Source organism: Acomys russatus, chromosome 15 (assembly GCF_903995435.1).
Source record: "Acomys russatus chromosome 15, mAcoRus1.1, whole genome shotgun sequence".
In the NCBI taxonomy this organism is placed as follows: Eukaryota; Metazoa; Chordata; class Mammalia; order Rodentia; family Muridae; genus Acomys; species Acomys russatus.
In genome coordinates, this window is record NC_067151.1 from 62,063,086 (window position 1) to 62,082,924 (window position 19,839).

A 19,839-nucleotide genomic window follows, 5' to 3' on the forward strand; every position below is an offset into this window, starting at 1 on the left:
GGTTCCACCTGGGACTGTCACTCCAGCTCCCCGCTCCCTCCATCCTGAAAGATGAGCTTTTGTCCCTAGCCAGAGCAAAAGAGCCTTTTTGCAGCAATCTGGGCCTCCCTGCTGATGGCTCGCCTCATCTGTCTGTTGGACTCTTGCATGGGCAGGGTGCCTGTGTGTATGAGGTTCTAGGTCAGACACCAGCCCTTGCCTCTGCACAGGTGGTTTTGTGCCACTCTCCCTTTGTCTTGTATCCAAGATACTAGGACATTGATCCGTTTTATCAGAGTGTGTCAAATAATAGCCAGCACGTGGCCTCAGCCAGTGTTGAGGGGAATAAGGCAAGTGGCCCCCAGATCCCATGCTGTGTCCTGTGCAGGGTGTGTCTCCTTTAGAACACCAGGGTACCTCCTCTCGTGATGGGTCCTGAAGGCTTCAGGGAGCACCCATTTTGGTCACTTGGGTGTTTAGTAGTGCCCGACAGAGAACTAGAACAAAATTCTACACATTACAGGCACAAAGGTTAGGGGATAAGGCTCAGTAAATCAGGAGTTCTGGTTGAGGATTATTAGAGGCCACGCTGCCCCGTCCTGTCCGTGGCAGAGGGAGAGCTGCGCTGTTTATACAACCTGACTGCAGGGGGCGCTGTGAACTCGTCTATTCTGTACACTGGCAGAACTCTACTTGCAGATTGCTCCTAAAGGGCTAGGGGGTGCTCTGGTTCTTTGGAAGCCAACCTAGGGAGCCCCAGGGGCCAGGCACCTTACTGGGAGGGCTTCCTATTCTTAGGCTTGGAGCAGGCCAGAGTCTTCAGTAGAGATCACAGACTTACTGTGGATGGCAGTTCTAGGCTCACCTAGTGAGCCAGGAAGGGGATGGTGTCCAAAATAGGTCCCGAGTCTATGGGAACCTGGTTGGTTCTAGATCTTACTGTCAGACTTTGACTTTTCTCCTTAGCTGGAGTGGGAGCAGTGGGTAGGGCACACAGAGCCCCGGCCTGTGGTGTCTAGAGGGGCGGAGCCAGGCAGATAGCATCACTTCTATAGCTAGGGGAGGGAGGGGAAGATCAGAGAACAGGTGACTTAACAGTGATCTAGGCACCTGCTACCACCTACTATGTAGGACCAAGAGCAGCATGTGCCTCAGGAATAATGACCCATTCCTCCGGAATGGGTAGATTTTATAAGGCAGGTCGGCGCCAATAGCAGCTTTATACTCAGCCTATCTGTGGTGTCTAGTTGAAGGCTATACACACCTGACCTGCCAATTAACCCTAGCAGGGATATCACAGCCTCTAATCACCATCATTAGGTGAAGGGGCCTGAGGACATGGTGGCTTGCAAGACCTGAAGGTGAAAGAGACAAAGGAACCCGGGGCTCCTCTGGGACACTGCTCCACCCGGGAGGCAGCAGACCTAAGGGAGAGAGGGGCATCCCTCTGGAGGACAGAGGGAGCCAGATGTTTCCTTCTGTTCACTCACACGTGGCGGTGACACCCGCAGGCACCAGCCGCCGGCTCCGGAAACAAGAGTAAATAATAGGTGGGCGGGGCCATTGTAGTCTGGCGGGAGGCTTCTGGCCCCTGACCTGACGTGCTCCTTGGAGTCAAAGGTGGTGCCATCCTCCAAGAAGGCAGTGGGATATTGAGAATGAGGCAAGTGGGCAGGGCTGGCCTCCCTCCCAAGGACAGGCGCTAGCATGAAGAGCGCCTGGCATTTAGGGCATACCAGTGGGACAGGGCGGGACCTGGGGGCGCCCAGGGCAGGCGGGAGGGCTAGTCTGCGCCAGGCCTTGGCTCCAGCCCTTTCCGGCCCTTATTGTCCTTGGTGAGAACCGGACACTGTCCTGTTCCCACTGCCCCCAGCCTCCACAGCTCTGCTCCCCAGGGCCCCAGGGAAGGATGTTGGGAAACAAGAGAGGGCCAGAGACCCATAGAGACACAGACACAAGGGTGAGGGTTCGGTGAAAGGCATACGCTGAAGGCACTGGGTCGTGGGCTCTGTGGGAATTCTGGCAGAATGAGAAGCGGGCAGCCCTGCCCACTTTGGGGGATTCCAGCAGTGAGCTCTGCAGTCCTTAACTTAGGTTACAAACGGTGCTACCTCCTAAGCAAACAATGGCCAGAGCCCCGAGGCAGACAGCCCAGGTACTTACTTAATTGTTTCCCTCAGGTGCATGTCTTTGCCTCCCTTCCAGGGAAATGGAAGTTCCTGGGGGCTCAGAACCAGGATCTCACTCCCCGGTTCACCTTGGGGGGGGGGGGCAAAGCCAGCGGTACTTATAGAAGTTGTACCATAAATGGTGCTTGGTTGGGTTCCTGCCGAGGCAGAGAGAGCAGCCCCTAATTGGCCAGGAGTTGGGCATTCTCAGTACCTATAGCAAGCAGCTTTAGGCCAGCTACTGGTAGTGTGGACTTCAAAGCTTTCCCTTGTGCTTGAGGGGCAGCCACACCCAGCTAGCCTCCTCAGCCCTGGGCCTGCACAGGGTGGGAATCCTGGGTCCACAGGTCTCAGCATCTCCTTCCCAGGATTCAGATCCTTTGCCAGCTGGAGAGAGATCCAGGTCCTTATATCCAGAGAGGCTCCAGCCACACTTGGAGAAACTAGGCATGTGCCTACTTAACAAATTAGGGTTTTTTTTTTTCCTTGCATGTGTAGAGTGTGTGTGGTGATCACACATGTATGTGTGTTCACAAGTATGTGGATGGGTGGGTATGCACAAAAAAATGAGTGCAAAGTTGGAGGTCCAAAGTTGAAGTTTAGTGTTTTCCTCAGTCTCTCCCTACTTATTTATTGAGGTTAAGTGTCTCACGGACTCCGCATGCAGTTCACAGACTCCAGCAAGTCAAGCTAGCACACTTGCCCTAGCCATCCTCTGACCCTGCCTCCTGCTGTTAAACCCGGTCCTGGAGAATTCAGAACTCCTGTCTTCACCCAAGACCTTTCCCCAGCCCAAAATGAACAGTTCTTGTTTTGTTTTGGTCTGTTTTTTTGTTTTGTTTTGTTTTTGTTTTTTTTGAGACAGGGTTTCTCTGTGTAGTCTTGGCTGTCCTGGAACTCGCTTTGTAGACCAGGCTGGCCTCAAATTCACAGTGATCCACCTACCTTTGCCTCCTGAGTCCTGGGATTACAGGCGTACGCCACCAAGCCCGGCTAAAATGAACAGTTCTTAAAGTGGTGTTACAAGTGTGCCAGCTGCACAAGCTTTACAGTATCCATAGAAATGTCCAAGATAAGAAACCATGGTCCTACTTTATCCCTTCAAGGGCTATGGTAATGGGCACACAAGATTCATTGGGCTATTATGTGTTTTGTATATTTGAAAACTCAGAAAGAGCCGGTTGGTGGTGGCACACACAAAGAAAAGTTCAATCAATTTTATGGCAAATCCCTTCTTTCTGTTTTACCTGAGTGTATGTGACGTTAGCTACACTGGGAGATAACACCAGAATTTTTTTTTTAATTGGTTTTTCTAGACAGGGTTCCTCTGTGTAATAGCTCTGGCTGTCCTGGAAGTCACTTTGTAGACCAGGCTGGCCTCGAACTCACAGCAATCCGCCTGCCTCTGATAGGTAAGTATTTTAACCCTGAGTTACAAACCTGACCCTGGCAATATATTTTGGATGAGATTTATTATCTTAATTTAAAAAAAGGGGGGGGGGTAGGATAGCAAGACTAATCATGTAAGTGAAGGCTGGGTTTGAATGAACAATACTGCCTCAAAAAATAAGGTGGGAGAGCAGTCAGCAGTGATTCTTGACAACAAAGACCATGCATTTACACATGTACACCATCCACACATGAAAAATAGAAGATTGCCAGCACTCGGGAGGCAGAGGCAGGCAGATCGCTGTGAGTTCGAGGCCAGCCTGGTCTACAAAGTGAGTCCAGGATGGCCAAGGCTACACAGAGAAACCCTGTCTCAAAAAACAAAAAAAAAAGAAAAAAAAGAAAAGAAGAAGAAGATTGGTAGATTTGGGGGTTTTTTGTTTGTTTGTTGTTTGAGACAGGGTTTCTCTATGTGTATTCCTGGCTGTCCTGGACTCACTTTGTAGACCAGGCTAGCTTCAAACTCACAGCGATCCACCTGCCTCTGCCTCCTGAGTGCTGGAACTAAAGGTGTGCGCCACCACGCCCGGCCTAGATTGGTAGAGTTTGAGTAAAGCAGATCACTGCCTATGTTGTGGATAAGCTACAGTTGAAGGTCAGATCATAGAACAAGAGTTGGCTTCCCTTAGCAAGAGGGGACTGAGCAGCACACACAGCCTTCCTACCTGAACTGAAACCCTGGATCTTTCTGGGTTGCAGCCTGCTGACCCACCCTTCCGGCTTTGGACTTGGGTGATTCCATAATTCTTTCATTCGTTAAGCATCGCTTTATCAGCCCCTTTCTCTCTGCCATTGGTTCTGCTTCGTGGGAGAACACTGACTCATACACTGTTTTCCCAAAAGGAAGGAAAAGCAACAGTGCCTGCTGGACACTGCACAGCCCTGGGACTGGCAGGGCAGCTTGCTGTCAGCACTCACACTTGGCTGTTCCCATGCCTGGCGCTCCTGCCCCCAGCACAGACGGTTTCTTTTTAGTAGTTTTATTTATTTGTGTGAACTCTGGCATGCCTATGGAGAACAGAGCCAACTCTCTCCTTCTACCTTGTGGGTCCCAGGGATTGAACTCAGGTCCTCAGGCTTGGAGGCGAGCACCTTTACTGAGCCATCTCCCCAACCCTTTCCCAGCTTCCCTGAGACGCAGCCTTGCTCTATGGTACCATCTGGCTTCATGCTTGTTATCTGGCCCAGGATGGTCTCAAACATGTGGCCTATGTGATGGAAACACGCCAGCGCAACTGGCTTCTCACTACTTGATATAGTAATAATTGCTTGCTTCTTGTGTCTGTCCTACCACTGTCCACTTAATTGACCGAAGGGGATTTGTCTGCTTAAAAGGTAAATCCTCGCCAGGCGTAGTGGCACAGGCCTTTAATCTCAGCACTTGGGAGGCAGAGGCAGGTGGATCTCTATGAGTTCGAGGCCAGCCTGGTCTACAAAGTGAGTCTCAGGACAGCCAAGGCTACGCAGAGAAACCCTGTCTCAGGAAAAAAAAAGAAAGAAAGTCCTCAATAATTTTTTTTCTCAGAAGTGAGGGTTCAAACCGAGAACCTGTGCATACTAAGCAAGTGCTCCATTAGTGGTCCACACCTCTGCTCAAAGTTGTTTGTTTAGTTTTTTTTTTTTTTTTTTTTTTTTTTTGAGACAGGGTTTCTCTGTGTAGCCTTGGCTGTCCTGAGACTCGCTTTGTAAACCAAGCTGGCCTCAAAGTCACAGAGATCCGCCTGCCTCTGCCCCCCCCCCCCCCCCCCCCCCCCCCCCCGCCCCGAGTCCTGGGATTAAAGGCGTGCATCACGGTACCAGCCAGCAATTGTTTGTTTCTTTCTTACAGAAGAGTCTCACTGTGTTGTCTAGGCTAGTCTCAAACTCAGGCTCATTCTAGCTTCTTGCTTGACCTTCCTGAGTATCTGAAGCTAAGCAGGCACCGCTGCGCCCAGCTAACAGCGGATTGTGAAGGGCACGAGGCCCTTGTGCTCACCGACAAGCACTAGGGAAACCAGGAATGTCAAAGACGAAAGATCCTCTCCTCAGTGGGCGCGACGTGGACCTGTGTTCCACACAGAAGGCTGGTGGTGGGTGTGGTTAAGTAGCCTGGCAATCTGTGCAGTCTGTAGGGCCAGGGTACACTCAGGCCCCCCAGATTGTCCCAGTCTCTTCCCTCTCTCTACCTTTATCTTAATCCTTGTTTCTCAGTCAACAGAACCCATCCTTAGGGGAGATGTAACGTGTGCTTTACAGCTTGGTGACCTCTATGCTCTCTGTGTGACAGACACCACACCACATCCTTCCCTGGGCCCTTAAGCTATCAAGCCCATCTGTGTAGAAGAGGTCACATGTACTTGACAAAAGAGTTTCAATGTAGTCACGCCTTAAGGCTTTACCATGTACATGGGCTTGAGATAATTGCTACCAGGAAGCTCCTTCCCAGAACCCTACTGGAATTAAATAAACTGCCCAGTGTCAGACTCTCGAAGTTTGAACCAAGCCTGTGTTGAACCTGATTTCCTTCTTGTCTCTCACAGGTCATTACTTTGCTGGAAGTGGCGGTTGCAGAGACCACCCCCCCCCACACACACACAGGTGTTTACTGACACCATCCACCCACCCCACCCCCACCCCCACAGGTGTTTACTGGCAGGACAATCAGGACAGCTGCCAGTAGCTCACCATAGCACATTGGGCTCCTTCTTGGAACTCAGCTTCCGCCCTCAGTCAGTTTGAGAACACTGAGCTCACGTAGCCAGGTGCTTCTGCCGACTGTCCAGGTCTGTGTCTGGGCCCTTTCTCCCTCAAGCTCCCCTCTTTTCCTGTCTGGATGCTGTAGGCTAACTTCTCTGGAAATGCTGATTCACCTGGGCCCTTTCCCCAATCAGTACTACATCTCTGATCTGTCATTTCCCCTGTCAAGCCTGTCTGTAATTTTCCCACTATGTGTTTTGTTGATTATATGTCTGACTGTTTTGTTACCCCTTGGAAACTGTGGGTACCTTGAGGGCAGGGATGGACACGGTCTGGCTACCTGAAGGCCTCCTGAAGGACCCAGTAATCTTCTTGGCACCTGTGGGTACCTGCGTGCGGGTCATAGGGTGAACCCCTGAATAAACCTCTACCTTTGACATAAACACATTTCCCCTGCAAGCTACTGGAGATTGACTCTAGGGCCTTGTGGTTGCCAGACAAGCTTTCTAAGCTCTCTGCCACAGAGCTATACACCTAAGCCCCAACTATAAAGGCCTTTGCATTTTGTTTTTATGTCTTTTCTGCCTATTTGTATAGGCACCATGTGTGTGCAGTAAGTGCACACACTGAGCCATCTCCCCAGGTCCATGAGCATTTTAAAACAATTTTTTTTAATTAATTTATTCAGATTACATCTCACTAGTTGTCCCTCCCTCCCTCTTTCATCCTATTCCCCTCCTCTAGGTCTGTGACAGAAGGGGACCTCCTCCCCCCACCATATGTTCACAGCCTATCAAGTCTCATCTTGGTAGAAAACAATTGTTTTTAAAGATCTATTTTTATTAAACCAGGCATGGTGGCTCACACCTTTAATCCTAGCACTTCAGGAGTTTGGGGCCTGGCCTGGTCTACATTGAGAGCTCCAAGACAGCTAGCAACACTTAGAGAGACCTCATCTCAAAAAACCAGAAAAAAAAAAAGATTTATACTTATTCATGTGTGGTATGTACACAGGTGTCTGTGGAGACCAGAAGAGGATTGTAGGTCCCATGGGCTAGCGTTATAAGCAGTTATGAGCTGGCTGACGTAGGTGCTGAACCCAGGTCCTCTGAAAGGGCAGTATATGCTCTTAAGCACTGAGCCTTCTCTTTAGCCCCCCCTAACACGACACAAATACTTTTCAGGGGTCTCTAATCATCTGGTCCTGACCAGTTTTCCTGGCTGTGTCTCCTGCTATTTCACCCCACGAAGCATTCTTTGTCCTGGAGACAGACAGACACAAGAAATTAGTCAGCACGGACTGTCATGCCTCCGAGCCTTTGCTCAGGCTGTTCTCTGGCTTTGTACGCTGCCTCTCACCCTGCACAGCTCTTACTCATGTTTGCGTGGCAGGTCAGGTCCTGGGCCTCTGTGACGTCTTCCTCCTCAGCCATCAAGCCTTCCTTCTCCACGATCTGAACATTCCTCACTCTCCAGCGTCTGAGGCTTAGAATGTGTCTCCTTAAAGCTAGAAAGGGGCTGCAGAGATGGCTCAGTGGTTAAGAGCACTGTCTGTTCTTCCAAAGGTCCTGAGGTCAATTCCCAGCAACCACATGGTGGCTCACAACCATCTATAATATGATCTGGTGCACTTGTCTGGTGTGCAGGCACACATTTGGGCAGAATACTGTATAAATAGTAAATAAATGAATAAAAAAAAAAAAGCCAGAAAGATAGAAAGTGCCAACAACCATGTGCTCAGCATGTGCAAAGGTAACTTCCCTCAGTTTTGAATGACAGCAGGTAGGGGAGAGGGTACTGTGGGTTCTTGTTCAGCAGGTATCGTCTTTACTATGTATATGGGTGTTTTGGCTGCATGTGTGTCTGTGTCTCGTGGGTATGCCTGGTGCCCTGCCAGGCCGGAGCGTGTTGGATCTCCTGGAACTGGAGTTCCAGCCCACACTGACCTGTGAGTGTTGGGAATTGAATCTAGGCATTCTGAAAGAACAGTCTGTGCTTTTAACCATTGAGCCATCTTCCTCCTTCTCTTCATCTTCCTTCTTCATCTGGTTTTTCTTTTTTGGTTTCTCAAGATAGGGTTTCTCTGTGTAGCCTTGGCTGTCCTGGACTGGCTTTGTAGACAGGCTGGCCTCTAACTCATATCAATCCACCTGCCTCTGCCTCTTGAGTGCTGGGATTACAGGTGTGCACCACAACCCCGGTTTCACATAGCTTCTTCCCCCGTCACCGCCCCCCCCCCAAAAGGTTTCTATGTGTAACAGCTCTGGCTGTCCTGGAGCTAGCGCTGTACTCCAGGCTGGCTTCAAAGTCATGGAGATCCCCCTGCCTCTGCCTCCCAAGTGCTGGGATTAAAGGCGTGCGCCACCATGCCTGGCTTCACATGTTTTTTTTTTTAATATTAATTTATTCAGATTACAACTCAATTGTTATCCCATCACTTGTATCCTCCCGTTCCTCCCTCCCTCCCACTTTCACCCTATTCCCCTCCCCTAGGTCTATGACTGAGGGGGACCTCCTCTCCAACCATATGGTCACAGCCTATCAAGTCTCATCTTGGTAGCCTGCTTATTCTTTCTTTGAGTGCCATCAGGCCTCCCCATCAAGGGAGAACTATGGAGAATGTCCTGTCCATTGGGTAGATCAGAGTAGGGATTCGATGTTTACTACTTGTATTGTGCTTGGCTAGTGCAAACACATAGCTATTTTTGACAGTAATCCCTAACCCTTGTTGGGCACCTTCAGGAAGCCCCTTTAAAGAAATATATATTTTTGTTTTGTTTTGTTTTAGGCCGGGCCTCCACGCTTGCCTCAGACTTGTCTTTAGTACAGGCTGGCCTTGATGTCATCACAAACTGTTGCATCAGCTTCCCAAATGCTGAGGTTACAAGCCTGAGTCACCACGTCTGGCTGCTGTGCTGACTTACAAATGCACAAGGTAAAAGGCACCTGCGTTGGCTCAGGGCACCCCGAGACAAAGTTCTCAGCACAAAGGAAATATATTTGCCCTAGAGGGACAAAGGGCTGGGAAAAGAGACAAAGACAGGAGATAGAGGACAGGGGAACAATAGGGAGGGGGGGCCTATTTGTCCCTGGAGGACAAAGCACGCTGATGGATAAGGAGGACGGGATGCTGCCCATAGGCATATGGCAGGTTTTAAAAGTAAAAGGGGAAACACCCACGTTAGATTGAGGTGTTTAACTTGCTTGTTTTCCATTTGTTATTTTGTTTTGTTTGTTTTTTTTGTTTTCCAGACAGGATCTCTCTGTATAGCCCTGCCTGTCCTGGAACTCGCTCTGTAGATCAAGCTGGCCTCAAATTCACAAAGATCCACCTGCCCCTGCCTCCAAGGTGAGCACCGTCACCCACCGAGGCGTTTGCTTTTGATTGAACAGGCTAATTAGGTGAGGCAGAGGGGACTTTTGATTGCTGGACTCCAATACTTTGATAGCTGGGCCTTGGTAGTCAGCCTCAGGAGGAGGAAGCGGCTAAATAAAGGAATGGGTCTTCCTGCAAGCTTTTTCCTGGCCTGGAACTCACAGCGATCCTCCTGCCTCTGCCTCCCGAGTGCTGGGATTAAAGGTGTGTGCCACCACCGCCTGGTTTATCTTTACAGTTTTTAGCAAGGCAGAGGGAAAGGGGGAGAAGGGCAGGCCCTGCCAGAGCCGGGTTTGGCATGCTCAGGCTGCCTAGAGTCTCTTCCCTGGGTATTTGTTTTACGGTTTCCTTTTTATTTGTATGTATGTCTATGTCATGTATATACAGGTGCTCTCTGAGGCCACAAGACGATATAGAATCCTCTGGAAGTGGAGTTACAGGAGGCTGTGAAACCTCCAGACCTGGAGCTGAACTGAGGCCCTCCAGAATGACAGCAAATGCTCTTAACTGCTGAGTTGCCTCTCCGGCCCACATACTGGATATTTTGGTATACGGCATGCGGTTGGAACCTAACTCAACTTTCTTTTTAAACAGTAAACTAGCTGCAGCTGCTTTTGTTTTCTGTGTTTGGTGCTGAGGGGTGAACCCACAGCTTGTCACATGACTACAATGTCTGCAAGTCAGCCTGGTCTAGCGCTGCGCTGACTTTCCACACAAACCATCTTCCTTAACTTGAGATTGCACATGTAACACGTGGTGAATTGGGATACCATTCATTTAATTCCCTCCCCCTCCTTTTAAAGATTTATTTTTGTCTTATGATTATGCGTGCTTTGCTTCTAGGTATGTCTGGGCACCACCTGCCTGCAGTGCCTTCAGAGGCCAGACGAGAGCACTGGAGTCTCTGCATCTGGAGTTACAGAGGCTTGTGAGCGAGCTGCCATGCGGGTGCTGGGAACTGAGCCCTGGTCTTCAACAAGAGCAACAGGTGCTATTAACCACTGAGCATCTCTCCAGTCCCTTCCTTTCCTGGAGCAACAAGCTGTGCCTTGGCGCTCTGCATCGCTTTCAGCCTCCCAGCTTTAGCTCTTTTTTAAAAAAAAGGAAGAAAAAAGGCAGAAAATACAACCACTCACTGGGAGGCTTATGTGCACCTTGGCCTGTGCAACACCATACAGTTTAACAGTCACAACATAGTGCAGTAGGTTTTTTTCCTTAATTTAAATTTTATTTTTGAGCCGGGCGTGGTGGCACATGCCTTTAATCCCAGCACTCGGGAGGCAGAGGCAGGCAGATCGCTGTGAGTTCGAGGCCTGGTCTACAAAGTGAGTCCAGGATGGCCAAGGTTACACAGAGAAACCCTGTCTCGAAAAACCAAAAAAAAAAAAATTAAAAAAAAATTTTTATTTTTGCCAAGTGGTGGTGGCGGCGCATGCCTTTAATCCCAGCACTCAGGAGCCAGAAGCAGGTGGATCGTGAGTTCGAGGCCAGCCTGATCTACAAAGGGAGTCCAGGACAACCAAGGCTACACAGAGAAACCCTGTCTCAAAAAAAAAAAAAAGTTTTAAAAAAATTTTTTATTTATGTGTATATGTTCAGGCCAACTGCAAACTCACTCTGCAGCTAAGGATGACCTTGAACTTCTGATCCTCCTGCTTCTTTCTTCCCAGTTTGTGATTTTTTTCCCCCCTTCTTATTCTGTTCTATTGCTTTGGCGAGAGAGGGGATATATATTTTTGTGGTGAGCTCTGGAGTCAGACTGTGCCTATCAGGGACACACGAGCACGTGGGTGGTGATCCATAGGGCTGTTGCGACCACCGGGTAAGCACTCTTTACGCTGTCCTTGGCGCTGTTCCCATGATCCTAGCTGCCCATTCACGTGCCAGGCCCGAACAAAAGAGGGAGATCTCCCAGAATGAGGTTTGGAGTTGACCTTGCCAAGCTGCTCAGCTTTATATGTGCTCTGTGCCTCAGTTTCTTCATTTGTATATTTATAAGAAGATACAAAAACACCTACTGCAGGGGCAGTGGGTGGGGGGCAGGCGATGAGTGGCGGATAGGTTTAGAATGCCTTCCATGAATTTCTCAAAAGTGAATACAAGTATTAATTAAAAACTTCCTACTGAGGGGCCGGAGTGGCTAAGGGTGCCTGCTGCCCTTGCAGGGTGTCTGAGTTTAGTTGCCAACATGCATGTCAGAAAGCTTGAAACGGCCTGGAACTCCAGCTCCCAGGGATGCGACATGCTCTTCTGGACCCTACAGGCACCAGAACAGACATGGCACATATATATATATTCACATAAACGAAAATAAAATTAAAGACCTACTGTAGTACGCTCTGACTATTAAACATTATGGTGTTGCCCAGGCCAAGGCACACACACACCTCCCAGTAAGTGGTCAATTTTCTGTCTATGACCATTATTAAATTCTTATTTAATTTAATTTTTTGTTTGTTTGTTTGTTTTTGTTTTTCGAGACAGTATTTCTCTGTGTAGCCTTAGCTGTCTTGGACTTAATTTGTAGACCAGGCTGGCCTCGAACTCACAGCGATCCGCCTGCCTCTGCCTCCAGAGTGCTGGGATTAAAGGCATGTGCCACCACCACCAGGCTTGCCTTTTTTTTTTTTTTTTAAGGGCTAAAGCTGGGGCTTTTAGAGAGATGCAGAGCACCAAGGCACTGCTCCTTTCTCCAGCTCTGATCCGTGCTGCTGCTGGCATCTAACCAGGCCTGTGTCTGCCTCCTTCCTGCGTGGACCTGGCCTGTCTTCTGTCAGCCTTGCCTTCCTGCTGTAGGCTGACATGAGCATGGAGCAGCCAATGTGCAAGACAGCGTTCGGGCGTGGACAAGACCGCGGGGATCAGAGGCTTCCTGGGCAGCTCATACTGATGACTTAGGAATCGGGGCTCTGCACCAGGTGCTACTTCTTGTCTTTCCTCTTCTCTTCTGGAGAGGGATGAGGGAGAGCCTTTAGGAGAGACATGTTCTTATATGGAGATTGTCATTGTAGTGGTGGGGGGGGCTGTGTGCAGGGGGAGGGGGAGGCATTTTCTTTAATTAAAAAAAACTTTATATATATGTATTTTTTTTGTGTAGCCTTGGCTGTCCTAGACTCACTTTGTAGACAAGGCTGGCCTTGAACTCACCTCCCCGAGTGCTGAGACGAAAGGTGTACATGCCACCACACCTGGCTGGTAAAATTTTTCTTTTTTTTTTTTTCGGTTTTTTTGAGACAGGGTTTCTCTGTGTAGCCTTGGCCATCCTGGACTCACTTTGTAGACCAGGCTGGCCTCGAACTCACAGCGATCCGCCTGCCTCTGCCTCCCGAGTGCTGGGATTAAAGGCATGCGCCACCACGCCCGGCTGTGAAATTTTTCTTTAACAAAGGAACTTACTGAAGTTTTAGAAGTCAGGCAATTCTCCAGGCATCTAAGGAAAGCCAGCTCCACTTTCCCTCTGCCTCGGCACTTCTCTGAATATCACCTCTCGCATCTCCAAGCTGCTGCTTCTAAGGTTTTCCTTCCTATTTCTAAGTATTATATGACAGATTTTCCTTCTTTCCGGTTTCTTCTCTCTCTCTCTCTTTCTCTCTCGTTTATTTTTTGGTGATGTTTGGGGACTGAGATCAGAACTTTGATGCCATAGAACAAAGATTAAGTCATCGCTAATATTCATTTTCCTAACGTACGCTCCTACCTTACCTTTTTGTTTGTTTTTGGTCTCTTGAGACAGGGCTTCTTTGTGTTAGCCTTGGCTGTCCTGGAATTCGATCTGTAGACCAGGCTGGCCTCAAACTCAGAGATCCGCCAGCCTCTGCCTCCCGAGTGCTGGGATTAAAGGCGTGCACCACCATGCCCAGCTACATTCTACCTTTATCTTCGCTTTGTAATTTCCAAGAGGACCCTCAGTCCACTCAGACCAGATTTTTTTTCCCCTTTTAAATCAAGGTCTTCATTACGTAGCTCATGTTGGCCTTGAACTTGGAGCAAGCCTGCCTTTGAGCATTAGGATTATATGTTGGGGACAATAGGCTATAGCTGTGTATTATCTTCCTTGGCTTAGTCAGGACTTCTGGATTCCCTCACTTAGTCTCCCCTCATCCCCAATAGAATTGCTTCAAGCTGGTTTGGTGACACATGACAATCCTGGCACCTGGGAAGCAGGGCCAGCCTCAGCTACATATCATGCCCTAGGCCAGCCTGGAGTACAATTAGACTCTGTCTCAAAACAAGACAAACACTGGGCTGGAAGCTACTCGCACTTGCTGCTCTTCCAGAGGGTCTGAGTTTGGTTCCTAGCACGGGTGGTGGACAGCTCACTACCGCCTGTAACCCCAGCTCCCAGGGAATGATATCCTCCTGGCCTTTGCAAGCACCTGAATGTGCACAGACAGCACACACTCACGCACACACACATATGCACACAAAAATAAAAATTTAAGCCCCAATCAAACCAAACAAAGCAGTCGGGCGTGGTGGCACACACCTTTAAGCCCAGCACTCGGGAGGCAGAGGCAGAAGGCTCCCTGTGAGTTCGAGGCCAGCCTGGTCTACAAAGTGAGTCCAGGACAGCCAAGGTTACACAGAGAGACTCTGTCTTGAAAAACCAAAACAAACAAAGACCCCTCTTGTTTTGTTTAAATTGGAACTCTGCCTAAAGCTAACCAACCCTTTACCATATCTTGCAATGGTCCTCTTTCTTTCTTTAAAAAAATTTTTTTTGGGTGCACGCCTTTAATCCCAGCACTCGGGAGGCAGAGTCCAGGACAGTCAAGGCTACACAGAGAAACCCTGTCTCGAAAAACAAAACAAAAAAAAAAAAATTTGTTAAGCCAGGCAGTGGTGGCGCTCGCCTTTAATCCCAACACTTGGGTGGCAGAGGCAGGCAGATCTCTGAGTTAGAGGCAGTCTGGTCTACAAACCGAGTCCAGGACAGTCAAGGCTACACAGAGAAATTCTGTCTCGAAAAACAAAACAAAGAAACAAAAAATTATTATAATTTATTCAGATTACTTCCTGATGGTCCTCTTTCTTATTTTGTTGAGTTTTCCTGGAATCACAGGTCTGTGCCATTCTAACCAAGACCAGCCTGTTTCTATCAAGCAGGGTCTCAAATTGTACTACAAGGTTACCCTGGGTGTTTAGTAAGATCCTGTTTCAAAATAGGAAGGCTCAGTGGTAGAGAGCTTGCCTAGCAGGAATGAGGCGGCTTGTTCTTTAGTGTTTGGTGGGTGTGTTGGAAGAATGCTTGAATGGTTGAGTGAGTGGGTTTTCTGCACTGGAGAACTGGAGCTTAAGGGGGACGATACTACAATAAGATATGAACGTTTTGCCGGGCGTGGTGGCGCACGCCTTTAATCCCAGCACTCGGGAGGCAGAGGCAGGCGGATTGCTGTGAGTTCGAGGCCAGCCTGGTCTACACAGTGAGTCCAGGACAGCCAAGGCTACACAGAGAAACCCTGTCTGAAAAAACCAAAAAACAAAACAAAAACAAAAAAAAGAACGTTTTGGGCTGGAGAGATGGCTCAGAGGTTAAGAGCACTCTGCTCTTCCAGAGGTCCTGAATTCAATTCCCAGCAACCACAAGGTGGCTCACAGCCATCTATCATGAGATCTAGTGCCGTCATCTGGTGTGCAGGAGTACATGGAAGCACAACACTGTATATGTATTAAATAAATCTTAAAAAAAAAAAAAAAATATATATATATATATATATATATATATATATATATATATATATATATATATATATATATATATATATATATATATATAAACGTTTTGGCACATATTCATTCTTTCCGCAAGTCCCAGCCAGTCTAGATCTGAGTCCCCGGCGGCGAGGGGGTGGGAACAGCGCAAAAACTCCTCTGGATTCAGCCTGTAATTTTGGAACAGCGCTGTGTAACCCACCTGGATCTGAGCGCAGCCGGAAGTTCTCCAGGCATTGTCCTGAGAACTACAGTTCCCAGAAGGCAGCGTGGAGGAAGGACCGCAGAAGAAGAGGGCTTCCGGACGCTGATGCTGTCCCTGTCAGCGCGACACATTGAGGTACGCTTAGGTGGCGGGCAGTGTGGGAAGGTGGCAGAAGGTGGCGGTGACTGGGAACAAATGTCAGATGCAGAGCGGGTAATGGCAGAACGGATCCCTAGCTTTCAACTCTCTCCCTGCAGCCAACATGACGAAGCTAACCCAATGGCTTTTGGGACTGGCGCTCCTGGGCTCTGCCTGGGCTGCCCTGACCGTGGGCGCTCTGGGCCTCGAGCTGCCTTTCCCCTGCCGGGAGGTCCTGTGGCCACTGCCTGCCTACCTGCTGGTGTCCGCTGGGTGCTATGCCCTGGGTACTGTGGGCTATCGCGTCGCCACATTTCACGACTGCGAGGACGCCGCCCGAGAGCTGCAGAGCCAGATCCTCGAGGCCCGAGCGGATTTAGCCCGCAGGGGCCTGCGCTTCTGACACCGTCACCCATTCCAGTCTGTACATCCTTCTTCACTCCCCATTAAAGTGCAGTTTCGTTTTCTAACCTGTTTAGTTCTGAGTATGGAGGATTGGTATTGGGGAATCTCTTATATACCCCAGAGGTGAAGAAGTCACAGGCGGGAGAGCCACCTTTAGCCTTGTGTTTTGGTGGTGTTCTGGCCCCTTAAGAGGATGCTGCTGCTGCTGCTGCTGCTGCTGCTGCTGATTTTCCCTGTTTGAAATGGGATCTTATGTATCCCAGACTGGCCTCGAACCCAGTATGTGGGTGAGGATTATCTTCATTCTCTCCCTCTCAGTGTGTCTAATTACAGATTTAAACCACTATGACCAGTTCGTGTGGTATTGAGGGTCGAACCTGCTGTGCTTCGAACTTGTAAGCCCTCAGCTGAGCTGCATCCCTCAAGCCTGTTTTGTTTATCTGTTTGGGTGGTTTTCTTATGTAGTCCAACCTGGGATTACAGGTGTGCGCCACCATGCCCTAGCCTGCTTCAACCTTTTTTTTTTTAACTTTTATTTTATGTGCATTGGTGTTTTGCATGTATGTCTACTTGAGAGTATCAGATCTTAGAGTTACAGACAGTTGTCAGCTGCCATGAAGGTGCTGGGATTTGAACTCTGGAAGAGCAGTCAGTGCCTTTAACCACTGAGCTCCCTGCTTCAGCCTCTTAAATGCTTTTCACACAAGTCTGGGCAAGAAGTATGTATACCTAATTTCAATTCTTTATAACTTCCAAGTTCTTTTGTTTTTGATTTTTCTTTTTTAAAGGTCTTCCTGGTGGCCAGGCTGGTGGCCCACGCCTTTAATCCCAGCACTCGGGAGGCAGAAGCAGGCGTATTGCTGTGAGTTTGAGACCAGCCTGGTCTACAAAGCAAGTCCAGGACTGCCAAGATAACATAGAGAAACCCTGTCTTGAAAAACCAAAATAAATAAATAAATAAATAAATAAATAAATAAAGGTCCTTCTGGGACTTTCTAACTTCTAATTCTTTCAAATACCTTTCTGAGCTAATTTTATAGGCCCAGTCACTAGACCCAGCATCTATCAAGACAGGCAGGTTGAAAATAGTGAAGAAAACCCAAGCCTTACAGGCAGGGGTGGCGAACGGTTTATTTTAAGGCACGTCGTACAGATACCACCCCAGCCTCCAAAATGAGAAAAGATAATCTCTTTAGAAAAATGTGATTTCCTCCTAGAGGTCCCACCTGATCTGAGTAAAGATCTTTGGTCCCTCTATTTCCAAAATCATCCTTTTTTCCCTCACAACCTACTGCATCCACGGAATTGTTTACAAGGACCTGTGCGGCTAACAGGAGTTCGGCCTCAGGTTGTCACTGAGGTTCCTGGGGTCAGGTTTGCAGAAGGCGGTATTTCCTGTCGTGCTCTGGGGGGTACTTGCAGAAAAGCCCGAGGCGGATAAAGCTGGTAAGGATTCCCGGAAGGTTGGGCACCTGCAATCAAAGAGCTGCTATAAAGACAGGAACTAGTTTCCGCTTTGTAGACTTGTCGTCCCTTCCGGAACCTGCTCACCATGATGTATGAATCTCTGAGTCGAAACCCGTAGATGGACCAGGAGGCAGAGGAAAGGAGGGTAGCGATGGTGAGCGAGAAGGAGAGACGCTGGGTTGATTTAGTCTGGATGATCTTGGCCTGTGACAATGATACTCCCGGCTCAGGTTCATAGCACCCTTACCGGACCCTCGCTACAGAGTCTCCTCAAGAAAAGGACCCAAATCCCTCTGATCTGTCACCCAGCCCTCTCCTGCATCTTGTGTATCCACCTCTACTGCCCTGACTCCTTCCAGGAGCTGGATTTCCCCCCTCCCCCCCCCACCCCTCAGGAGTATTAGCCAGTCCTTGGCTCAGGGAGCCAGCCCTTCTTATCACCTCTTGGCCACCCTGACTCACCAAGTCAGCCAGTGGGGAGACATACATGCTGATGGTAAAGACACTGCAGAAGAGGCCGAGCTGCTCAAGCCGGGCCTCAAGGTCTGGCACCAGAAGCCAAAAGTAGCCATAACCCAGGAGGAGGACACCCAGCAGGGTTGCAGTCTGGAAGAGCGCAGTACGCTGAAGGGGCAGGGCGGGTGGATAAGAGGGGGAGGGAGAGGTGAGGTGTCTTACTTGCATATGTACCCAGAACACAGATTTCTCTACTGGAATTGCTATTCTGTCCATGCCCCAATGGGAAATTCAACTCCCCCCCGCCCCGGCCACCCCTTGAGACAGGGTTTCTCTGTGTAGCCTTGGCTGTCCTGGACTCACTTTGTAGGCCAGGCTAGCCTCGAACTCACAGCGATCCACCTCATGCACCACCACCTCCCTGGGTGGGAAATTCAACTTTTTCTCCCAGCCTTCATGTCAATGTCTGTCTCACCAGTTACTTGGAAGGAGTCTCATCCTCGCCACACCGGAGGTCTCCAGGCAAGGGGAAAGTATCTTTTTCTCCCTCCCCTTTTCATGTGAGCCTTACATACATATACAATAGGAGACTAATAAGTGTTTGTGTGACTGAGTGGGGGAGCAGAGCCAGTGGCCATTCTTAGCCACTGTCCCTGGTCCTAACCCTAAAGGAACTATCAGAGACAGTATGGCCCTCTCTCCCTGGCCTGTAGCAGAGCACGGGGTTGCTCTCCACTGGGCTAGGTAAGCCACTGGCCTTTCCCAGGGAAGCGTGGGTGGCGGTGTGTGCGATTTGGAGGGTCATGGGAAAGGGGTCAGCTTCATGGGAAAAGGGGAACAGTAGGGCCTTCCAGGAAAAGGAAGTAATGTCATTTTACTTGTATTCCAGGAAATAAAACATTGTGTGCTCTGCTAACGTGGCAGAGGGTGCAGCCGAGGTGGGTGCAAGGCAGGGCCTCTACCTTCTGAGGGCTGTAGTGCAGGTACACCAGGATATAGAGACTCTGAAGCACAGCACCCACGGTGTTAACAATGATGAGGGTCAAGTCTCCCTTCAAGACTCCGTAACTCAGCCAGCCCAGGTTGCTGCGAGGGGAGGAAGGATTATGGTCCGTGGGGGCTGAGCTTTGCACCGGGTCCCCAAGGACCTCTTGCACCTCCCTCTCAGCCTTTCCCACCACAGCCAACAACACTGTTCCTCACTTGACATCCGTGGTGAGAAAAGGCAGGAACTGAATGTTGTCCACGCTCCGTGTCCTCTGCATGTGCCTGAGGTCCGAGCTGGAAGAGGACCCAAAGGGAATTGTTAGGAATGGGTAGAAGATCCATCAGTGCTTGTCACCCACCCTGAACGACAAGCAGTTCTCTTCCCTCAGGCCCTAGAGACCAGCCCTGCTTAGCAAGCACCCCAGAGCACCCAACCCGATTCCACTTTCATTCTTGGCTCCAAATGCAGCCAGGACTTGTAGCCACGTCTCTTGACCACCGTCCTTTCTTGACTTCCTGGTCCTGCCCCAGCCCAGTCTATCCACACTCTCACAGGCCAGTGGAGAACATGCCCAGTGTGAAGAGCACGCAGGCACTGGAGAGGAAAGAGTCCGCCACGCCGCCCGCCTCCATCCCGCCGGAGTCTGTTCCCTCGCCCAGTGCTGTGCGCCAGCAGCTCAGGCCCAGAGCTGCGGACGGCGAAGCCCCTCCCCTCCCCGCGGAGCCGCGCCGGAACCCGCCCTCGCCCGAACTGTACCGGAACTGGGGGCCCTGCCTTACCGGCGCGCTGCGTGCTAGCCTGGCGGTTTGCTGTAATGACC

The 19,839-nt window shown here is 49.7% G+C and overlaps 2 protein-coding genes across 2 annotated transcripts; one reads left to right on the forward strand and one right to left on the reverse strand.

Moving 5' to 3' along the window:
* The first annotated feature begins 15,540 nt into the window (after positions 1-15,540).
* On the forward strand, positions 15,541-16,111 carry Dpm3 (dolichyl-phosphate mannosyltransferase subunit 3, regulatory). The gene is made up of 2 exons (XM_051156850.1): positions 15,541-15,700; positions 15,823-16,111. Exon 2 carries the CDS (start codon positions 15,828-15,830, stop codon positions 16,104-16,106), a length of 279 nt encoding a protein of 92 aa, XP_051012807.1. The 5' UTR covers positions 15,541-15,700; positions 15,823-15,827; the 3' UTR covers positions 16,107-16,111.
* Positions 16,112-17,393: 1,282 nt separating this feature from the next.
* On the reverse strand, positions 17,394-19,738 carry Slc50a1 (solute carrier family 50 member 1). Its single transcript, XM_051157534.1, has 6 exons — positions 19,572-19,738; positions 19,235-19,312; positions 18,994-19,117; positions 18,038-18,199; positions 17,660-17,779; positions 17,394-17,580 (listed from the first exon to the last, which is right to left on the reverse strand). Exons 1-6 carry the CDS (start codon positions 19,649-19,651, stop codon positions 17,479-17,481), a joined length of 666 nt encoding a protein of 221 aa, XP_051013491.1. The 5' UTR covers positions 19,652-19,738; the 3' UTR covers positions 17,394-17,478.
* Positions 19,739-19,839: the final 101 nt, after the last annotated feature.

Excerpts from the sequence above, each read along its gene's own strand:
- Dpm3 (XM_051156850.1), top strand. The coding sequence starts at position 15,828 with ATGACGAAGCTAACCCAATGGCTTTTGGGACTGGCGCTCCTGGGCTCT.
- Slc50a1 (XM_051157534.1), bottom strand. The coding sequence starts at position 19,651 with ATGGAGGCGGGCGGCGTGGCGGACTCTTTCCTCTCCAGTGCCTGCGTG. Across the intron at positions 17,780-18,037 it reads TCTCCCCACTGGCTGACTTG|GCCAAGATCATCCAGACTAA; the intron begins GTGAGTCAGGGT and ends TCATTGTCACAG. Across the intron at positions 17,581-17,659 it reads TCAGAGATTCATACATCATG|GTGCCCAACCTTCCGGGAAT; the intron begins GTGAGCAGGTTC and ends CTTTGATTGCAG.